Here is a 23,106-nt window from a genome sequence, read left to right as displayed (position 1 = left end):
TTTGAAAGCAACTGCTGGAGTATTTCCACAAAGCCTGTATCTTCAAAGTCAAAGTCCAAACGGAGGCCCCAATCATATTTCTTTATTTTAAGTTCCTGTATTCCATATTGTCCCAGAACCTCCTCCTTCTTCTTCTGCGTCTTTCGCAGACTTGTGGTAGATATGTTCCCAGAGTCTCCTTGCTTGTGTTCCACAGATGTCAGCTTTTGGTTGTTGCTTCCCAAGGTTACTTTCTCTTTTTCTTGTTTAGTCTCTTCCACCTCTGTAGACATTGTTTCCCATTCAGCTGTGGATTCTTTCTCATTCAAGTCCTCAATACAAACAGCAGAGTTGCCTGTTCCCAAGGTCATAGTGATAAGTTGTTTATTCATGGCTAAGCTCTGCTCTTGTAAGATTCCCACCAATTGAAACATCCTTTCGATTTCCACTAGTAACTTTCCATCCACAGCCATTGTATCCATTGTAGTTTCACAGAATTCCCCCTAGGGGGAATCTGGTTACTTATTAGTCTTTTCTCCAACAGTCCTTTAGCTTATTATTGTTACTTTGTTTCCAACAATTTTAGCTCAATTATAACTCATCTTAATCCAGAGGGATCTTAAATAGTGATTTTTCCGCTTTAAACTGCCCGTTTGACAGCTTTGACAGCTGTCAAACTCCGCAGCTCTTACACAGGCACAAAGGCAGGACGTTCCCGAGCCCGGGAGGGGGGGTTGTTTAAAACATAAAGAGGGTCTCCAAAACTCCACTCTCCAGCACAAAATTTCCTTTAGCTAAATCTTGAAAGTTAGTGTCCTTTTTAACTCACCCCACCAAGGGTAGGCTCTCCAGCTTAGCTCTTATGTCGTTGCTTAGATCGTCTGCAGGGGGGGGGGGTGCGGACTTCCTTTTAGCACACCCCCCGGTCGTCTCCAATTCAGGGTAAAATTTTTAAAGTCCCAATCCGTCTTACTCACGGGTAATTCTTTCAGTCCAAATTTTCAAGGAAGAAAGTCAGCGCTCTCTGGTCATGGCTCGCGGCTTCGCTCCACCGAGGTAGCGGTCGACTCTCAGTGCCACGCCACCCCCGTATCCTCTCCGCAGCCTTTAAAAAGGCTCTTCGTGGATCAGGGGGGGCGCTTAAGGCACCCGCCGAGTCTTCAGTCCGCAGGCTTCCGCGCCTGCGGTTTTTAAGGGTCCCCGCGTCGCCGGCGCGGCAAAGACCCGTCCTCAGTAGAGCCGATTCCCTCCGCAGCTCGGAGGGAATCCGCCATTTCCAGATCGCGTCAACCCGGAAGTCCCCCCAGCATTCTGCCTTTCACTTAGAAAGCAGATTAACTCCTCCCCCGTCTACTATGATGTTTGGGTCAAGTTCTTCACATTTTCTGTGTGCTTAGTGCTACTTTCCCTAAGATATCCTGCTATTCATTTTTCTGCCCCCACTGTACCCCACTGGCTCCTGTTGAATTACAGAACTAGACAGAACTTGGTTGACTTTGAGGTTGGATTTTTGTATGTGTGTGACATTTATAGTGGTAATAATGTTTTGGAGACAAGATTATAGGGTTGGATACAAAAAACCATGAACGGAAGGAATATAGCAACTGGCCTGTTTTGCAAATGCTTAAGAATTTGTGTAGTGCTATAATAGGTTCTGTAACAGATCTCATGTTTCTGCTTGTGCAGGAAATTGCATTTAGTTTAACTTTTCTCACACAAGGCACTAGTGTTAGCTATAAAACTTTTCCATAAGCAGAAGTGCTTTCTATGAGCAGAAGGGCATGTTTGGCTCCATCTCGTCGTTTATTTAGATTTTTTTTTTAAAAGTGCCCTGTTAATTATTTTAAAAATAATTATGTTTTTAAAATTAAAAAGTGCTCTGTTTTACATCCTGCTAAGGCTGCCAAGTTTCATTTGAAAGGAGAGAGAAAAAAGACTCCAGGTGATCATACTTACGGGGTCTAAAAACAGAATAAGAACACAATGAAGGAGCAAAGGAGATAAGAGGAAAAGGAACTGCTTGTATGTGCCCATCTCTGCATCCTCTTGTTTTTCCTGCTAAGCTTATTTGGCTGATGCTACTAAGGCTTCCCTGTAAAAAGTATTGTTATTCTCAGGAAGACTTAGAGACATTAATTTATCTAAGCAAACCCCAGCTATGAATTGTATATCCTGTGAATACAACAGGCCAGTATAAACAGTCCTGCGACAATCTTTGTTGTCCCAAGTTTACTTTTTAAAACTGGAAATGGCTTTTTTAAAGGGCGTGTCTTGCTTACTTTGTAGAAATAGCAATTAGGGCTGCAGTTGCACATAAACTAATACTTCATTCCCCACTTCAAAGCCATGAGTGGTAGATTGGAAAGATTTCTAAAGCATGATGTTTTTGTTTGTATTTTCCCCAGTTGATTGGATAGAATTTGATAACAAAACAGGTTGTTTTGGCATTCAGCCCAAAGTATAGTTCTGTTTCTCTCTGTCCTCACATTGCTGAATGGTAGGACCAGTCCAAGACATTTTGCTTTCAGAGGCGAAGGACAAGATACCACTCTTAAGACCCTTACCACTCTTAAGTTCAGACAGACTAGAATAGCAGCTGAATCTTATTTCAGTACTGGCAGCAGCGTAGTATTGTGTATGACACCTTTGGGCAGCTGACTAGCCTAGTGATGTGTGACAGGTAACACAGCCTACAATCATCCTCCAGCCGAAGGGAACCAGGAGGCTCAGGAGGAACAGCCTTGTGTCTGCCAATCCTGCCCCACATCCCCAGCATCTGCTGCCTGTGTCCCCTCATTCTTTCTAATGATAAGGCTGAATGGAAACATATCTATTTCACTTCATTTCAAATATTTCTACGCTGCTTTTCAGGTAGTCACCTCCCAACGTGGTATACAAATACAATAGACACTCAAGCAAGCAGGCTCTGCCTCTTAGATTGCTCGGTCATTAGAGCATGAGACTTTTAATCTAGGGGTCGTGGATTTGAGTCTCACGTTGGGTAAAAATGTCCTGCATCACAGAGGTTTGGACTAGATTACCCTTGGGGTCTTTTCCAACTCTACAATTTCATGATTCTATTAAATCCATAAAATAAACACAACCTATCACAACATTTAAAGAATCAATTTAGCATCCTAAAAATATACAGACCAGCAAGACAACAAAGTGGCCATCTAGCTTATCCAACATATGACAGGTAAAATAATTCTTAATAGCTTCAATAAAAAGTGAGGTTTAAAGACCTTTTTAAAACTAGCAAGGAAAGGAATTTCTCTGATCACAGTTAGGATGGAGTTCCATCACACAAGCTAAATAGCAGGGAGCCCAGTATGATGATGGTATAATTATTTGCAGGATTCTCCAGGCTGAACTACAACTGATATTATCCCTGGCCATTGGCTGATGGGAATTGTAGCTCAAAATATCAGAAGGGAAGCAGGTTGCTGGAAAATATTTGTTCATATACTTTCTTCAGCCCGCCTTAGCTCTCATTGCACTATCTGGTGTAATTATAAATAAGAAACAGCCTTATTTATTTTTCCAAGCACTTTTCTTCAGAGGTGTATTTAAATTTATACCATTCGAAAACGAATATTGGCTACCAGAGTAGCTGGGGATGGCTGGATAATTTTTACTGGTGTAAAGAATGGACTCTGAACTTGCATGAGTTGAAAAGCTGTTTTATTATATGGTGAAATACTGCAAATGGTGATTTTACAATTTCAGAAAACTGGCATTATATTTCTTTAAAATTTTGTACCCTGCTTTTCACCATAAAGGTCTCAAAGTAGCTTACAGCAATGAAATGCAAAATATAAATTAAACCTACAAAATGTAAAACCTCAATAATTTAGAATCTCAAAAACAACAACAAAACATCTGAGAAGCAGAACTAGAGCTGTGGGTTCAAGTTCTCCATCTAACAGAGAAAGCCAGGATACTAGGTGTCTAAAACTAAGTAGGAATGGTGCCTGTTTATAACTTTCTGTGGTATTATGGAGTTCCATGAAGTTGTCTCTAGAACAGAACACTGAAGACACAACTCTTCATTGACATAAGTTGTGATTTTGGCCCAAAGGGGAGCCACTATTAGTGCTCCACTCAATGATATCAAGTGATGGGTTTGGATTGTACAGGTAAAGGGTATCATGTGCTGCAGGCATGTCCAACAAGCTGTGATCTACCCATTGTCATTGTCAAGCGTTGTTGAGCTTTTTTGGGAGAGATCTAAGATACCCCTGTGATCAACTGGGCAATCGTGATCAACCTCTTCAACATGCCTGATGTACTAAAATTACATTTCTCTATTTAATTTAGGAGGAAATGTCCCATTTCAGATGTGTTTCTTACATAGAAATTGAATGAAAAATATCCACATTTAAGTTTAAACTAAAATGCATGCTGGCTTTATGCTGCCTTGCCCTTGTTTCGTTAGCAGTAACTTACAGTACAGTGCTCTAGTTGTCTACTCAGAAGCAAGTCCTGCTGAGTCCATTGGGGCCCGTGTTGTTGTGAAGATTACTAAGATAATGTATGGGAAGTCCTGGGAACCTAACATGCACTATATAAATGATAAGTGTTTATAATTCACATGTGACTTATCTTTCTCAGCAGCCATGCTAAACATTGTGCCACTGATTACATGAACTAACTGCCCTTTAACAGAAAACATTCACTTCAGAAATGTGAAAGATGCACTCTTCCCCTGCTCTCTTGAAATGCAAAGATAGAATGGCAGATTTCAACTGTTTAGTGTGTCTGGATAAAGTCAAATTGCTCAAAGGCATAGATGATTTTGCAACAGAAGTGTGTTTTTCACTTAACCTCTGGAAATGTTATTGCATGAAATTCTATAGAGCATGACACTAGCTTTTGAATTAATATACTTTTAGATTTGGAGGTCTGGGTTCAAATTTATGAAATTCACTGGATGTCCTTAGGATAGGGTAGAAATCTATGTAAACAAAATAACAGGAGCTGAAGAGACTTTAATATTATGTATTATGGTTTCAGAAACTAGGAAAATGGGGGCCTGAGGAAGTAATGTTCAAGCAAACCTTTTGCTCCTGATCTGCTAATACATAGTTTACTGGATCAGCATTATGTATGACCCAGGTTATGTCTGAATCAGCCTATAGTTAAAAATTAGGGGTGGCCACTTTTCAAACAGGTCACAAAAATTTGGACAAATTACTCTGATCAGTCACAATGCATTTGGGCAGATTGGCACCATTTTCAGGCCCAGAAACTAATTTATTATTTCTATTTTTTTGTTTCATAAAATTTATGTATCACTTGTTTCAAAAAACCACAAAGCAGTTTACAAAGGACCATATACACAACTTGTAACTAGGCACATACTGTATCCTGTTCTATTTGCTGCAAAAGAATTCTTGTTTTAAGTCTATTTTGGGAGGGGTGTGTGACTGTTGTTGCCAGGAAAGACCTCCGCAGGCACATGTGCACCTGCACCGTGCTGATGCCCCCTGCATTTTGGATAAAAGCATAAAGAGGTTCAAAAACTCTTCTCTACCAATATTTGAATTTAACTGGAGCTGTAATGTGCCATCAATTACTTGTGGGGAATGTTTGTAGTGAAATAGTGATGAACAGGTGATTGTCACACCTACCCACCTGTCAGACTTGGCCTTCAGGATGGGGACAGTTAAAGGTCTGGCTTACTGGACCTGAAAGGTTATTCACTTCTGTGTGGAACTGCATTTGTTCTGTCTTAGGAGAGGGAGAATGCAGTATAGTCGAAAGTGTGTTTGAGGTAATGTGCATGCTCTCAGAGAGCTCGGAGTCCCTGAGCATTTGGCAAGAACAGTTTCACAACAACAAATACCTGCTGTGCAGTAGGCTAGTTCTGATACCGACCTTCTAATATTGATTTCTAAGATGACAACATTTTATTTATTTCACACAGTTTATGTGCTCTTGATTGTAATTTAGCACCCAGTTTGGCAGATTTGGTCATCTGCCTTTGTGCTCCTTCTGTGATCATAATTGCGAATGATAATTCTAGACATTCTTTAAGTAACAAAACTAGCTAGATGTTTATATAGCATAACAATGTGCACTTGCATGCAAGGCTATACTTGTATGTAAAAATAGTTTCGAACAACAAGAATTGCTGCTCCCATTATTAATTGCAGCTTCGATAAGCGGACACCAGGAGACCCTTATTAGTGGTCCTTGTTACCTTTGGAGCTTTGTGATCAGTTTGCAGTGGTTTTGTGATTACATAGCATTTATTCAGTTAAATTTCTTATACATTTCTGCCAACAGAAACATGACAACTGAAAAGAGTTTAGTGGCAGAGGCTGAGACTCCCAAGCAGCAGCCGCCAAAAGAGGAGGAGGTAGCTGCTGAAACAGGAACACAGGAAGCTTTCTTGGAGAAAGCACCTGAGGGGGATAATCAGTCAAAGAAGAAGCTAAAAGCATCCAATGGTGACACGCCTACACGAGAGGACCAGAGCAAGAACAAAGAGCGCACTTCTGAAAGTCGGGGCCTGTCACGCCTGTTTTCATCATTCCTCAAGAGGCCCAAATCCCAGGTCTCTGAGGAAGAAGGTAACGAGGCAGAAACAAAGGATCTTGGTGAAGGAGGCCAGGAAGAGACAGACCTTGATCTCAATGAGGAGATTCTGCTGAAAGCCCCAATAGCAGCTCCTGAACCTGAGCTCAGGACTGACCCATCTTTAGATCTTCACTCATTGAGCAGTGCAGAAACACAGGTAAATATGACACAAACTAGTTTTCTGTCTCCCATTGTTCGGTCCCAGCTCCTGCCCACCTAGCAGTTCGAAAACACATCAAGTGCAAGTACCGTACTTTTCGCACCATAGGACGCACTTTTCCCGTCTTAAAAACTAAGGGGAAAAGTCTGTGCGTCCTATGGAGCGAATGCAGGGGGGAGGCAGGCAGGAAAAGCCCTCAAGAGCCCCACACAAGCGTCGCGCGGCTCTTGCGGGCTTTTCCCCGAGAGGGAGAAGGGACTGACACCGCCAGTCAGTCCCTTCTCCCTCCTCTAGAAAAGCCTTGCACAACCTCTCCAGCCGGGGGGAGGCTTTGCAAGGCTAAAGAGGAAGCCAGGGCAGGGAGCGCGATCCATCCCGTTCGCTGCCCTGGCTTCCTCTTTAGCCTTGTGCACCCCTCCAGCCGCGGGGGGCTGTGCAAGGCTAAAGAGGAAGCCAGGGCAGGGAACGCGATCCATCCCGTCCGCTGCCCTGGCTTCCTCTTTAGACTTGCGCGCCTGGGGGGGGGGGAGGAGGCTTCGCAAGGCTAAAGAGGAAGCCAGGGCAGGGAACGCGATCCATCCCGTCCGCTGCCCTGGCTTCCTCTTTAGACTTGCGCGCCTGGGGGGGGGGGGGAGGAGGCTTCGCAAGGCTAAAGAGGAAGCCAGGGCAGGGAGCGAGATCCATCCCACTGCCCTGGCTTCCTCTTTAGCCTTGCGTGCCTCTACCAGAGGTAGATCTTAACCCTTGCCTCACCTGGGAGCTTCTCTGGGCAGGAATTCCCTTAGCTTAAGTGGGGTGGGGGAAGTGTGGCAGGTAGGGGGGTACCTGCCTAGACACTGAAGCCACATGTCTCTCAGATGAAAATTGGGAGTGGGCATTGTGTGAAGTGGTCTGATGGTGGGCATTGTGTGAAGTGCTCTGATGGTGTGGGCATTGTGTGAAGTGCTCTGATGGTGTTTCCTGCTTGGCAGGGGATTGGACTCGATGGCCCTTGTGGTCTATTCCAACTCTATGATTCTATGATTCTAAGTGGCTGTGGATCTCCTGCTGCAGAACTGTAGGACTCTATAGAGTTGGGAGGGCCACCCGAGGGTCATCTAGCCCAGCCCCCTCGCAATGTAGGAATCACAGCTAAAGAACGCCAGACAGATGGTCCCCCAACCGCTGCTTAAAAGCCTCCAGTGGTGGAGACCCCAAACACCTTCCGAGGTCATAGAATTGCAGGGTTGGAAGGGAACCCCAGGAGTCATCTAGTCCACCCCCGGTGGACAGCGGGCGCAATCCATCCCGTTGCGCAAGACTAAAGATGCTGCGCAAGGCTAAAGAGGAAGCCAAGGCAGTGAGTGGGATGGATCGCGCTCACTGCCTTGTCTTCTTTAGCCGCGCTGGAGAGGTTTAGCTCCTGGCTGGAGAGGTTGCGCGGCTATGGATCCCATGCGCTGTCTTGGCTTCTTTGCTCTTTGGGGCTGGTGGGGGAACCCGGGCTTCCCCCGCAGCCCCGAGAAGCTCTGGGAGAAGCAGACAGGCTGCACGCAGCCTGTCCGTTGCTCTTTGGGGCTGGGGGGGAGGGATAAAATTTTTTTCCTTGATTTTCCCCTGTAAAAACTAGGTGCGTCCTGTGGTCCGGTGCGTCCAATAGAGCGAAAAATACGGTAGATAGGTACCGCTCCGGCAGGAGGGTAAACAGTGTTTCCATGCGCTGCTCTGGTTTGCCAGAAGCGGCTTAGTCATGCTGGCCACGTTACTCGGAAGCTGTCTGCAGACAAACGCCGGCTCTCTCGGCCTATAGCGCAAATGAGCGCCTCAACCCCAGAGCTGTCCGTGACTGGACCTAATGGTCAGGGGTACCTTTACCTTTAACTTGATTAATAGACATTCAAGAACATGCTGACGTGTGCAGCCTGCTCATACACTTGTGACTTTAATAAGTAAATGTGACTAGAACTGCAGCCTCAGATTTGTATCCAGGTAAGTACTACTTGAAGTAAATCCATTGAAGTTAATGAACCCAATTTAGTCATATTCATTAATTTCAGTGGGTCTATTTAAATATGGCTAATGTTAGATACAACCTTTAGTATCTAATTGGTAAGAGGTTTAATCTATTGCAAATTGTAATACGTTCCAAAGATTAAGGTAAACACGTCAGCAGGTTCTAGTTTATATAATTATTTATTTTGTTAGATTTATATACCACTTAATCAAAAATCTCAAAGTAGCTTAATAAAAGGAAATTTATACAACATTACCTATATAACCAGCTTTTGACATTTTATGCTCTTTCCCAGTTTCCAATTATATGTATGAATTTTAAAAATATAAAAAGCATTAAAGAAGCTTTTGAAGGCTTGCAAAACAACAACCCCAGTCCTCCAAACCATGTTCTGGAGGCTTGTGAATATCCTGTAGACCTTTATGCACCTTCTTCCCCTATTGTATGCTAATAACCCCTAACATCTCTTGGTTTTCTCTAACGTATATGAATTGTCAAACTGTGTTTAGCATTGTCTCCAATCCTTTAAACTGGTTGCAAATTAAAACATGGAGGCACGGTGCTAACTGTAGTTTGCTAGTTTTGGAAGTCATGGCCATGTACAGTATGCTTAGAGAAAAGTATGGCTTATGAACCTAGCTTGTCCCCCACTAAAACAGAAAGACTAAAGTACTAAAATGGAAGCAGAACTTTCTCAGCTTCTCCTTGTGGCTATGCCCTATTTTTTCTCTATGGGTTGTAAACATTTATGTTTTACTCAGAATAGACCCACTTTTGTGTTTTGGTTCAAAATTGCTAACTTTTATCCATTAATTTCAGCCTGCTCAGGAAGATAGGAGAGAAGATCAAGATCAAGATCCAGAAAATAAAGATCTTGAAATTAAGGAAGAAGGAGAGCAGGGGGAGCAGGTGGACGAAAAAAAGGAGAATACCAAGGTGAAAGCAGACAAAGACTTAAAAGGTTCTCAGAAAACAGCCAGAAGGCCCAGAAACAACATGCACTGCAAGATTATTTTGCTGGATGACACAATTTTTGAGTGTTCCCTGGATGTAAGCATATCTTTATCTATTTTTATTATTAAAAAGAAAAATGATATTTAACACTGTCAGAATATATTAATATAGTTTAAAGAATACAATATGCAGTTTTAATATAAATTGCTTAGTAATGTCTAGAAGACGGTAATAGTAGCAGTATTTTGTTTAGACTTTTGGCCCGCTTGATTTGAGGAAAGTATCAGGAATATTACCACCACCACCACCACCACCACTACTACTACTACTACTACTACTACTACTAACAATAATAATACAATTTTACAGAGTGAAATTGAAAGGGTTCAAGTGTCAAGATTCATCACAGTCTCTCCTTTTCCATAAGATGATCTCAGGTTCCCTAGTTAAATCTCAGGGCAGATACGTATCTTGGCTGGGTTTTCATGACTGCTTGAGCAAAACAGTTACCTTAAATGATCCTGTATAATTAGGTCAGTTCATCCATGTACAACACTAACGATACTATTACTATTGCATAAGATTAGCTTCTGCCTGCTAATACAGCAGTGGCTTTACGTGAGTGTGGTGTTTATAAACTTTAGATCTTCATCCTGTGTGCAGAGCGTAGAAGGGGGTTTAGCTTATTGCAATGATGTAGAAGCTACTGGACATGCTGCTGCATGTGGTAATGAGACATAGTTCAGCAGTAGAACACATGCTAACCTTGCATAAGGTCCCATGTTCACTCTCCAGCGTCTTTGAGTAAAGGAACCCAGATTGAAATCCTGGAGAACTTTTCTTAACCAAAATAGACAATGTTCTGATAGTATAAAGCAGCTATTTAGAGTATTTTTAATGGGGTCTGTTAGCTGAGGGCAAGGCATTGTTGGAGCATAGAAATTCAAGCCTTGGCAAACAAAGAATGTTGCTTTGCTGATTTATGTGTTTGGGGCTTCAGGGGACATTATTGGTTTGGCTCTTAGCCAAACACACACGTACAAACTTATAGCGAACTGCTGGTTAGATTAAACAAGCTGTTTATTCACCTGCCTGTTACCTGGTTAAGTTGAATTACTCCCTCACCACAAACTTGCATCTTACTTTCCAACATATCAAATAAATAAAGGAGTTTGGGGACCTTCTACTTTCTAAGAGAAGAGCTGACTAGTCAAACAGAACAGACGTTACGAGGGGACCATTAGGTTCTCAATTCTGTTTTGCTTTTATAAGGCAAGTAAGTATGTGTACATTTGCAGGAGATACTCATTAGTGCTTCATTCCCTTCCCACCAACCATTCAAAACCAGAAGCAAGACTAGTTAGGGAGGAAAGGCTTCCTTTACTCCTTCATTTGCATCACTACAGTATCCCTGGTTTGGGGAACCTGCATTTCCTAAAGTAATGTTCCTAAAATGGAAGGAATTTCCTAGATATTTTCCTGAGCGGCATGAGGTCTCTTTTCTGCCAAAATATCCTTTCTCTCTTTGCATCTAAGTGAGCCATCTTAATGAAACAATCTAAAAGAAGTTCATTTTAAGGGCTAATGATGTTCAAGTCAACGCCTAAGGAAGGTAGACATACTGTATACAATAACTTTGTGGATGTGAATATTAGAATGCACAAAACGAAAGTGAACACATATGACAGATTTGTGTTCATGTGCAGAAACATGCCAAAGGGCAGGATCTTCTTAAGAAAGTATGTGATCACCTCAATCTTTTGGAAGAAGACTATTTTGGACTGGCCATCTGGGATACCCCAAGTTCCAAGGTAAGTAGAATGCAAAAACAGAGAGTTGACCTGCTTAGGATTGTATGTTAAAGCATTTAATTAAAGAAGGAATTGTATTGGGAAAACAGAAATAAAACTTTGAAATGCATATTGAAAAAAAAGGTAATACCTACTTCTCTAGTCTGACTTCATACTGATGGAAGTTTGCACAAGCTAGCTTTAACACTGAAAGGTGCTAAAATATGCAGAAACCACATAATGCTCCACACATAAAGGATTTTCTCAACAGTCAGTACCGTGGACAGCATCTCTCTCCAACTGTTTTGGAAATGCCTCTGCAGGGCAAAGCTGTATTTGAAGTGGGAGGAGAGACATCTTTTGTGGAGGCATTCTACATTGTTCATTCTTATCCAATTAAGCCTGTGCTGTAGAATTTAATGTCACTTGGAGATTTTGATCCAGTCAATGCTGAAAGATGGCATTAAAACTAGACGCCCCATTGTGTTGCAAATGGAATAGGAAATATTATGGTTAAGACGTAGATGACTCTTTAAACAGAATATTCTGGGCTGTCCAAGAGACACACAGCCCATAGATAGACTCCTGGAAGAGAGCACCTATAGTTGAAGATGGCTGTATTATGACTAATCAAAATGTTTTTTCATGGCAGTCTTGGATCAATTTATGTATATCACCACAGATCTAATGAGTACAAATAAAGGAATTATAGGACCCATTTACTTTACCTGTGAGCTTGATGTTGCTGGCAAAATGTAGAAGTCTGCAGGTGGATCTTAGATTGATTCCTGCACTTGAAGTGAACACTGAGGACAACCCCTCTTACTTCCATTTTCTCCATGCCCCTTTGTCAATGACAGAAGGCATATATTCATGGGTAGTTCTTGTTGTTCATTTGAACAAATACGGGAATTGTAGGCAGGTATGCAACAGCTGCATGTGCAACTCTAATGAGCTTATAGTATGTATGTATATAGTACTGTGTGCAGCAATAACATCTTTTGTTCTTGCATGTGAGAAATAATTTATTTCCAAGAAAGGGATTTCCCCCCCACACTGTGATCCAGAGAGCAAAAGTTAATAGTTTATCTTTGAAGCACTGGAAGAGTTTCTGTAGAACTTAATGCTTTCCTGTAAGAGAGCATTATTTCCCACTGATTCCTGACATAATAAAAGGATAGATGTATCATTAATTACCCAGACTCCTCATTGTCTTTTTGATTAAGTCAGACAGAATGAGTTTTATGAATGCATGATTGCATTCAGAGACTGTACGGCCGTGTTTGGATTTTTTTTTTTAAATTGCTGTGCAAAGCCAACAGTTGCAGCATAAGCATTTGCATGTTCTAAAAAAAAATGCCTGGCTTGCAAAATTGCAGATCCACAACAGTTAATATGAATGGCCTTTGTGCTCAGTTGTGTGGATTCTGTAACACTTCAATCAATTAGAATGATGGCAAAGTACTTCATATTAAAGCTAACCATAACTGTACCAATTACATTTAGAGTAAAATGTTGTGGGCTAAGAAAGATGAGCTTAAGGGATAAGTAGGCTATTCTTTCACCTCACTAGACCTGATTTCTAAATCCTGCTTAAGTCACGTGAAAATGAAACAGGTAACCTCATTCTAGTTTCTGTACACAGTACCGGAATATTGTACTGCCTGGTATCAAGAGCCAAAGTGCTATTATCAAAATGTAAATGCTTAGCAGTTTTGAGTAACTGATTTGCAGAGGCTAAATTCTTTATAATAATAACAACTGGGAAGTCATTCCAACTGAACTCAGTAAGACTAAATTCTGATCAGGCATTTATAGGATTGCACTATTAATGTATTTACTATATTTACACTATTTGAACAAACTACAGTATAGGCATAAGAAACAAAAGTGTTTTCTAAAGACAGCAAGGCTGCATCCTACATAATGCTAAGCCAAACTATGGCTTAGCATGAATGCACTGGCTCCCAGGGATCACACCCATTTTGCTTCTCACTGTTCCACCTCCCCTTGGTGTAGCAGTTAAACCGTGTTTTGGCTTATTGTGTAGTCTAAGCACAGATTTGTGGTATAAGATCTCTGTGATAAGCTGTGGCCAAGGTTTTACAGGGACATGTAAAAGTATGGCTCAAATAAATAAACAGTCCACCGAACTGCCATATTATGTTGTAATCACAAAATCAAGGCTGTTTTTTTTTTAATGGTGACCAGAAAAGCACTTGAAGTAGCATAAACTTTGCAGCTGACAAATTGGCTACTTCGACACATAGTGGTAAACCACACTTAATGGTTTACCATGAATATGCAAATCATTCCTGCTTTGATCTCTTCCCGCCCCCATCTCTCTCTCTCTCTCTCTCTCTCTCTCTCTCTCTCTCTCTCTCTCTCTCTCTTTTCTCTCTCTTTCTTTCTCTCCCCCCCCAGTTAACTAGCAGAAGCAAAAATATCACAAGTGCTATATCACAAGCACTACATCACAAGCGCTCCATCTGAACCAGGGATTGTGATTTGTTTCACTCCAAACCAACCAAGGTCTGAAGCCAAGGTTTCGTCTTGACTTGCTAATGATAGTTAGATGATAGATAGTTAATGATACAAACCTCGATTCCTGGTTTGGATGCAACACTGAGCCAAGAGTCATAGTTGTTGCTCCTGAGCACTGGCAAGGAGCAAAATGGGAGCGGTCTGTGTGTTCATGATAAACCATGGCTTTGTATGCAGACACCGTGTGGAAATAACTGGTTCCTAAAAGATATTTCGAGTTAAGGGGGTTTTTTTATGACACTTTCCAGAAGCAATTACAGCTGCATGGATGTTCATTTTCCTAATTACTAACTTGCCTAATGCTGTAGTATGGCAGAAATAACTTTGAACTCACATTCTGTCAGTAAGCTGTTTAAGTGAGGCAAATTCAGAGAACTTTGAACCACTTGGAGCCCCACCAAGCATCTTGTAAGAGATTATTTATATATGTCAATCTTCAAGATTACTGTATGAGTTCATATTAGTGAAATATGGTTGTGAGCCAGGAAGACCAGATGTGCACCCAGTTCCAGTTGCCAGCCATAGAATAGTAATCTTAGTGACTGAACTGGGAACTTCCAAATGCTGCCAATGGAAAGATAGCATTGTTTTTCTTCCTAGGGAGGCCTGCTGGGCAACATCTTAACTACGTTTTCTTTGCCAAGTAAATAGGTTTTATTTTGTAAGGTTTGGGTTCCGCTGGTTCTTAATTTGTTTTAATTTGCCACTTTTTATTATTGCCAGGGGGTGATTTAGGCTAGTTTTTATTCATCAAAAGCATAGGTATGTCTATGTTTTCATGGACTAGAGCTCTGTGTCTTTTATGTAATGAGTTTTTCAAATACTATATAATAACTCAATGTGAAGCAAAAATGGCACCATCCATTTCACTGGTAATTGTCCGGATTGCTACAGATGGTAGTGGTTGGGGAGTTTAATCCTTTCTTCTCCTGCTTGTGGTCCTGATAGAACCACTCCTCTGAAGTTGTATTTGTATCTGGAGGAAATTTTCCTTTGGTGGCAATGAAAAATTTCCTGCCAATGCACATAGCAACTTCAGAGGAGAGGGTTTTTTTGTTCATGACTACAGCATGGAAAAAAGGATTAGATTATCCTCCCCGCCTGCTACAATCCCAATAATCATCAATCCCCAAGTAGCTTTGAATAACCATTTTTAAAAAACCATGCATGTTAATTGCAAACCCACATTTAATGTTTGTTGTAGGCTGGCTGTCAGAGAAAAATTAACTGTGCCTAAATAAAACCATGGCTGCTTGTCCATAGTTAAATGCCTAATCTATTGATTATGTCAGTGCCCCCAAAGATCAAATTTTAATTAATCCTATATGCAGTGTTTTTGCAATCTAAGACAACCCAATAGGCATCCAATGATGGTTGCTACTTAACTCAGTGACAGTACATTTTCAGGCCATATTCTTTGCAACTGTTGTCAGACTGTATATGACTAATTGCTACTGTTTTCTTGCAGACATGGTTGGATGCTGCCAAAGAGATAAAAAAACAAGTTCATGGTAAGTGGCTCAAGTCTGTTTTTTATAAAAGAAATGTTAGATATTTATAGCCTTGGCATGCAATCAAAAGAAGCACTCAGCATTGCTGGAGTTCATGTAAGGGTGATAGAATAGATCAGGACAAATTTAAACAGAGTGCAAGTCCTCTGTTTTCCATATTATGTAGTTTTTCTTTTAATAAAACTGTTGCTTTTCTGCAGGAGGACAGTTTGTATAGGTTATGTTTTTTAAAGTAGGAATTGTTTAAATTTAGAATACAGTGGTGCCTCGCAAGACGAAATTAATTCGTTCCGCAATTCTCTTCGTCTTGCGGTTTTTTCGTCTTGCGATGCACAGTTTCCCATAGGAATGCATTGAAAATCAATTAATGCGTTCCTAGGGAAACCGCCTTCAGACCAGGTCCGGGGACAGTCTGTCCCCGGACCTCTTCTGAAGGCTGGGGGGGGGCAAGGGCTTTTCTTCCCACCCCCAGCATTTTAAAAATCCCCGGGACAGCGGAGGACTTCTCCGCTGTCCGGGGCGATTTAAAAGCCCCTGGGAAGGCAGGCAGGGGGGACAAAGACTTTTGCCCGCTGCTGGCGGAGGGTTGCCGCCATGCCGAAGCCTGCGCGCGCTGACATCAGTGCTCCCAGGCTTCGCGGACCTCTCCGCCAGCAGCGGCAGCGCTGCCGCTGCTGGCGGAGGGTTGCCGCCATGCCGAAGCCTGCGCGCGCTGACATCAGCGCCGCGAAGTCTGGGAGCGCGGATGTCAGCGCGCGCAGGCTTCGGCATGCCGGCAACCCTGCAAAAGACGTCCGGGGGAAGCGGCTTCTTCCCCGCTTCCCCCGGACGTCTTTTGCAGCAAGGGGCTGCAGGGAGATAGCGATCTCCCTGCAGCCCCTTGCTGCAAAAGACGTCGGGGGGCAGCAGGGAAGAAGCGCTTAGCTTCCCGCTGCCCCTGGACCTCTTTTGAAGCAAGGGGCTGCGGGGAGATAGCGATCTCCCTGCAGCCCCTTGCTGCAAAAGACGTCGGGGGGCAGCAGGGAAGAAGCGCTTAGCTTCCCGCTGCCCCTGGACCTCTTTTGAAGCAAGGGGCTGCGGGGAGATAGCGATCTCCCTGCAGCCCCTTGCTGCAAAAGACGTCGGGGGGCAGCAGGGAAGAAGCGCTTAGCTTCCCGCTGCCCCTGGACCTCTTTTGAAGCAAGGGGCTGCGGGGAGATAGCGATCTCCCTGCAGCCCCTTGCTGCAAAAGACGTTGGGGGCAGCGGGAAAGAAGCGCTTAGCTTCCCGCTGCCCCCGGACCTCTTTTGAAGCAAGGGGCTGCGGGGAGATAGCGATCTCCCTGCAGCCCCTTGCTTCAAAAGAGAAGACCCGCTGTCCCCGGGGCAAGCTTCGTCTTGCGAAGCAAGCCCATAGAGAAATTCGTCTTGCGAGGCAACTCGAAAACGAAAAAACCTTTCGTTTTGCGAGTTTTTTGTCTCGCGAGGCGTTCGTCTTGCGGGGTACCACTGTATAGCCACATCATTGAAAATTAAGGGTGGACTTGCAAGTCACTTCTGGTTAAAACACCCATTGTCAACACAGCTTGCATCCAGCACCAAATTTGAACAGTGCCAAATGAAAGCCACTGCTGCAAAGGAAAAATCAGGTGTGCACTCCCTACATTTGATGTCTCGTGAGTGATAGCTGGGTGTGGTCCACCCAATATGGCCTGATGGGCTAAACTGAGAGGTTTGGTAGGCCTGATTAGATATGTAGGCTGGATGTTACCCACCACTAATTTAACTTTTCTTTATCTTGGGATGATAAATCTGCTCCAGTTCCCAAGTCCTGCTCCAGTTCCCAACTCCAAGTCCCTCATCACCTGGAGGTCCCAGCCGCGTCATAGATCCAACCAGCCAATTTGTTGGCGGGGGGGGGGGGGGGCTTCATCGAGCTCCCCCTACTGGTGGTTGACCGTTACAGGACTCCCTGCGTGACAGGCAGGAGTCAGATATAGTCCGATCAATTCCAGTGCCTAAGCCAATACCGCTCACATTCTGTAACCAATAAAGTTGTGGCCTAAATTTGCCCAATAACATTAACCTAATATCTGTGTCCTTGTGTCTGATTCATCACCGAGGGGGTGGCCTTGGGGTCTCGACACGCAAACTTGCTGCGTTTGTTTTTGTTTACAATCATAGGGTAGTGTACTGAAATGAAGCAAATACAAATTTAATAAAAACTTTACCAAATTATAGCTGGTACATAAAAAATCATAATGTAGTACAGCAGGGGAAAAGTCATCAAATTAATCTAAACCACTGTTAAAAATTTCACAGAAGAGATTCATATTTACTTGCGTCAGTGTGGAACAAGTTCCATTTATGTGGAGGAGCCCACTACTGAAAAGCCCTCATGGTTATGGGCCAGGATCTACTAGAGCAGCGGTTATGGACTCTTTGGGTCCATGTGTACATTTGCAAACTGGATAAACTGTTATGAGCAACACACACATACACACTGCAACTAAGCAACTATTCTATTGGCTACAATAGAATGTTTCTTTCAAGACTTATTTCAGCAGGGGGAGGAAAACCTATGGGTGCCAAGGGAGTTCTGCAGGTGTGTCTGTAGGTACCATGTTGGTGACCCCTGCACTAGAGGAACACATAGAATGGTCTTACACTGAGTCAGACCATTAGTCCACCTAGCTCATCTAGCTTTTGTCTATGCCAACTGGCAGTGGCTCATCAAGATTTCAGAAGGGAGTCTTTCCCAGTCCTACCTGGAGATCCCAAGGATGTCAGGGAACCATTGCTTTGTTGAAGGTGAGACATACCAGTGGGACTGTGTTCCTAATGTCATATTCATTGTGTTTATTTTTATCTCATGATATCTATATTGCGTATTTAATATTACTTGAAAGCAATATTATAAAGGGAAACTCACAACAAATCTGGTTTTAATTGCAGGAGGCCCATGGAATTTCACTTTCAGTGTCAAGTTCTATCCTCCGGATCCAGCACAGCTGACAGAGGACATAACAAGGTCTGTAGTGCTCTTAGGAAAGCTAACAATCAAGAAATGTTGTAATTTAGGAAAGTGTAATGGGAGGCAGGATATAATTGTGACAAATAATGAATGAAATTATAAGATAAAACAACTGATAAATACTCATCAGGATTCAAAGAACTGTGTGCTTAGTTCCAGAAGCCTAAGGACTCTAAAACTTGCATTTCTGTTTGACAAGCTACGTTATGACGCATGACAAACAGCTTTGGAAAAGAGAGGTGTTTGAAAAGCTGTTTGTGATATGCTATTTTTGAATATTTATTATTTATTTAGTTCATAAAATTTATACACTACTTGATTGTAAAAAACCCTCAAAATTTCTTATGAAAGATAAAACAGTAAAATCAGTGAAAAATTACAACCCTGTCTATATGTATGTAGAACTAATGACAGGGAATCCCAAATCCAAAGAGTTATTACATTGCTTGTCAACTTAGTAACATGACTGACTTAATGTCTGGTAATAAGGGAACTCAGTGGAGCATTTTAGAGAACTTGGAAATAGATTGTGTCCCTGTAAAAGTAATACCTTCTTTAAAAAACAAACTCCATTCTTTATACTAGCTTACAAACCCATTCATACTTCCAACTTTAAAAAAATTGGGAAAACTGGCCTGTAAAAAGGCAGTTGTGAGCATGAGAAATTTAAGACTGTAAACCTCTTTAAGCTCTAAACATGCAATGAACAATGGATGGTATCCAGTCTTTCACATGAGTGCTGGAAAGAACAGGTGCTCAGTGGCATACCTCTGACTGCACTGTTGGATCTGCAGGTCCATGTCCCATGCTAGGGAAAGTACAGTATCTCTGGATCTTGCACTTTCCGGTTGATGGCGTGGTGGCTAAAAGGTAGCAGGAGGAGGCTGAGTGGCTTGGCGGCTTGGCTGCAGAACTCAAGAGGGTTCCCTCTCCAGGTGTGATCTCCTCTACCAGATGTAACCAGGATTCATTGGGAACCTCTTAGACAGGAGTAATTTGTGTACAAGGGCCAGCCCAGACCCGAGAGGCTAGTTTCATTGCTAGGAGGCACAATTGCAGAGCAACAGTCAGGGACCTGAAGAATCCATCAACCCCTGGGAAAAGAATATGGTGCTGACTGCCCTGCACACCTAGTGTCCGCTCCATTTGTACACCCAGAGGCTTCTGTATCCCATCTTCCATTTTATTGGATATAGGATCTTGCTCATTATACAGGTCCAGTGTTATTTTCTTGTTGAGGAACTTATTTTATTTTTCTGCTATCAGTCAGCTGTAAATAACAGAGGAGAAAAGAGACTGAGTGTTATGCTATGTAGTGATAACCAAGTGCCTGTTCCAGATTGTGTAGTAAGCATCCTCACCTGATCGTTGTACAATTTGCAGTCATATGAAAGTAGGGGTAGACTGTTCCAAGCGAGAAGCACACTAACATATTTCTAATGAAGAACACTGTTGTGGTGCTAGCCAGCACCAACATCCACTGTTTTGTCATCAGAATTTGAATTCCCCATTCTGAGGCTTTCTTTTCCTCCTTTGTAGGTACTATTTGTGTCTCCAGCTAAGAAAAGACATTCTCAGTGGACGGCTTCCTTGCTCCTTTGCTACATTAGCTTTGCTGGGTTCTTACACAATCCAGTCAGAACTAGGAGACTTTGACCCAGATCTTCATAGCCCAGATTATGTCAGTGAATTTAAGCTGGCCCCAAATCAGACAAAGGAACTGGAAGACAAGGTCATGGAACTACATAAGACCTATAGGTAATTTTAAATTTAGCATTTTTGTATGACTTTTTAATGTTTACATTGTTATTAGCTTCATTTTATTGATGCTTATGATACATATTGTAAACCTCCCTGGGATTTTGGATCAATGAGGGGCTGAATAGAAATTGAAATAATAAAATTAATATGCTAAAAAGAAATTTCATATAACCTTAAAGGGAAATAGGATCTATGCAAAAGAAAACTGTGAATAGGGGTGCAAAAATCCAGGTCCCCAATAACAATTGGTACCCCAGAAACTAAGCCTGATGACTAGCATTGAGACTGCTGCAGGGGTCAGGAAGCAGATTTTTCTTCATTTGTTTCTTGTAAGTCGGGGATCATCAGTATGGTGACCTCCTGACGTCGTTGGACAGCAACTCCCACCATTCCTGACCATTGGCCATGCTGGCAGCAACATCTGGAGGGGGCCATATTGGCTTTTCCTGTTCTAAGTTGCATGCACCAAAAAAAATAAAATTAAAATAAGATAAAGTTGAAGAACGTGCAAGTGTGAAGACATGTACAAGTATTTGAAACCTGTTCTGTGAAGTAGCTTCCGACATTTGCAAAATACTTTCAAGGCCTTCAAACATGCCCCCCCCCCAATTGGAGATTATCTTTCGTCCAAAACATTTCATGTGTGAAGCATCCCTTAATTGTGCTACTGTTGGGAATTATTCAAACCCCTGTGTATGGATCTTCAATTGGACTTATGTTTAATTAACATAAAAAAATTGACATGGAACTTTGCACTGGGTGTGATTTAAGACTCATTTCTAAGCATCTTTGATACTTGAGCTTGGTAAAAAATATTTTATAACAATACTTGTTACAGTTACCCTGAAGTGTATTTTGAAACTCTTTTCAGTAATAGATTGTGGCTCAATTCTCAATGCACCATATGGCTGGAAGAGACGTCTCATACTGTTAGGAATAACTTCTATAAATACTCCAGTCCTTCTGTTCCATGAATACACAGCAAGACTAGAAAGGAGGTGGGAGGTTTAAACATTTAAACAAAGCATCTGTGAAGCGCTGTCTTGCTGTACCACTGAGATGAAGTTTGTTAGTAAAGTTCAAGACAGAAAACAGCCTCATATTGAGCATAAGTTCACATAACTCCATATTTACTTGTCCCTAGCATGTCTTTTCCCTTAAGTGATTTCATATGCCGTTGCTTTTAATTTTCAAGAGCTGCAGCTTAGTTCTAAGCCTGGTTACTCAAGAAACTGGCACTGTGTTAAGTGAAGTTCACTCCCAGGAAGCCATGCATAAGTTTGTAACCTTAACTGATTTGTTGATTTATTACTTTTTTTTACTCCCCAACTGTTCCAGTGTTTTTATTGTACACATATCTGAGATACATTTTTCTGGTACCCTTTGGCCATATGTTTCTGTCTTCTTTAGTTTGTCTAGTTTAATTTGTTAACCACATTCTTGCAAGCTAACCTCTTTTGGAGAATCTGTAGCAAATAGATAATTCCTAGGATGTTGTATAACAATAATAATTATTATTTTAGAAAGTTACCATTCTAGTGCTAAAGAACTCACTGAAGGGTTAAAAAAACAGGATCCATTTTTTTTATTTCTTTTGATAAATGCATGTACTGTAGTATCTGCTATTGATTTATTTTTTTAAAACCACCCTGCGAAATAAGCAAATAGTGGGCTTGTTATATCATTTCCATTATATTTCTGTAGATGTATGACTCCTGCTCAAGCTGATCTGGAATTTCTTGAGAATGCCAAAAAGCTGTCTATGTATGGAGTTGATCTTCATCACGCCAAGGTAGAAGAAAATACTTGTTTCATATCATAATATTTTTACTTTTAATGTGCAAAGCGCTTGGTTTTCAGCTTCTCCCTCCTACTCTATACCGTGAGTAGGGAGGGTTCTTGGTTTTTATCATGCTCCAGTAGGTGCCCCTCAGGGTCTAGGATCCCATCCAGAGAAGTATAAGTCTTCTCCCAAGATATTCACAAAGGAGAGCTGGGATGATGTTCCAGCAGTGTCCAAAACAAGCAAAGGACCATACTGTAATCCATAGACAAAGGCAGGTAGCAGTCCCAGGTCAAATCCATCCAGGCAAGGATACAACACAGCAGGCAGAGGAGACAAGGTCCTGGTTCAAGAAGCCAGAGACCTATCTTGTTTCCAAGTCAAATGGACAGTGGCCTCCTGGACCACAGCTGTTGTTTCCATTCTTGCTTGCTCTCAGTGAGTCCTCTATTCTAGATCCATAGACACATGCTGTGTTGTTACTCTTCAACCTGGACTTGGACCTTTTGGCACTGGCATTCTCAAGGGCTGGGGGTGGGATTTTACTTCCTCCTCTGACAACACTGATGGTTCTTCAGCAAATCTCCCTCTGGAGATTCCTTCCAGGTGATCCTCAGCACTTGTTCCAATGGATCTTGCCTCCTCCCCTATATCTTTGATGTATAGGGTGTTGGGTTTGTTCTCTGAGAACTATCTGTATGGTACTGGTTCATGGCTAGGCATGACAGTTTTGGATTATTGCAACAGAGGTTGAAGCCAAGGAATTCCTCATGTGATCTAGTTAATCTAATCATACTTAGAATGGGTTTACAGCCTAAAATGTGTTGTCCGCCCTACAGATGACAGAGTTCATACCTCATTCAGAAATAACATTCTTGACCATTTAAAAATGGTTGCTATGTATTTGATGTTTACAACCACATAGTAACCAAATCAGTATATCTTTCAATTTATAGATAAGGGTCTGTTGGATACTTTGGGGTGAATTCATTCCTATGGAATCTGCTGTCACATTTCATTCTGTAGTGTATCTG

At 42.1% G+C, this 23,106-nt stretch overlaps 1 protein-coding gene across 33 annotated transcripts in view; it reads left to right on the top strand.

Annotated features, from left to right (window-relative positions):
• Nucleotides 1-23,106, top strand: part of EPB41 (erythrocyte membrane protein band 4.1) — a 101,156-nt gene that overhangs the window by 23,535 nt on the left and 54,515 nt on the right. For all 33 annotated transcript variants that reach the window (XM_081201901.1, XM_081201881.1, XM_081201899.1 and 30 more), the window contains exons 2-8: nucleotides 6,271-6,721; nucleotides 9,537-9,767; nucleotides 11,378-11,482; nucleotides 15,474-15,516; nucleotides 18,450-18,525; nucleotides 20,068-20,286; nucleotides 21,994-22,081. In XM_081201901.1, coding sequence (XP_081058027.1) covers nucleotides 6,271-6,721; nucleotides 9,537-9,767; nucleotides 11,378-11,482; nucleotides 15,474-15,516; nucleotides 18,450-18,525; nucleotides 20,068-20,286; nucleotides 21,994-22,081 — 1,213 coding nt within the window. The remainder of the gene's footprint in view (nucleotides 1-6,270; nucleotides 6,722-9,536; nucleotides 9,768-11,377; nucleotides 11,483-15,473; nucleotides 15,517-18,449; nucleotides 18,526-20,067; nucleotides 20,287-21,993; nucleotides 22,082-23,106) is intronic.

Source organism: Podarcis bocagei (assembly GCF_964188305.1).
Source record: "Podarcis bocagei genome assembly, chromosome: 7".
Lineage (NCBI taxonomy): Eukaryota > Metazoa > Chordata > Lepidosauria > Squamata > Lacertidae > Podarcis > Podarcis bocagei.
This window is presented reverse-complemented; position numbering and strand designations above follow the sequence as displayed.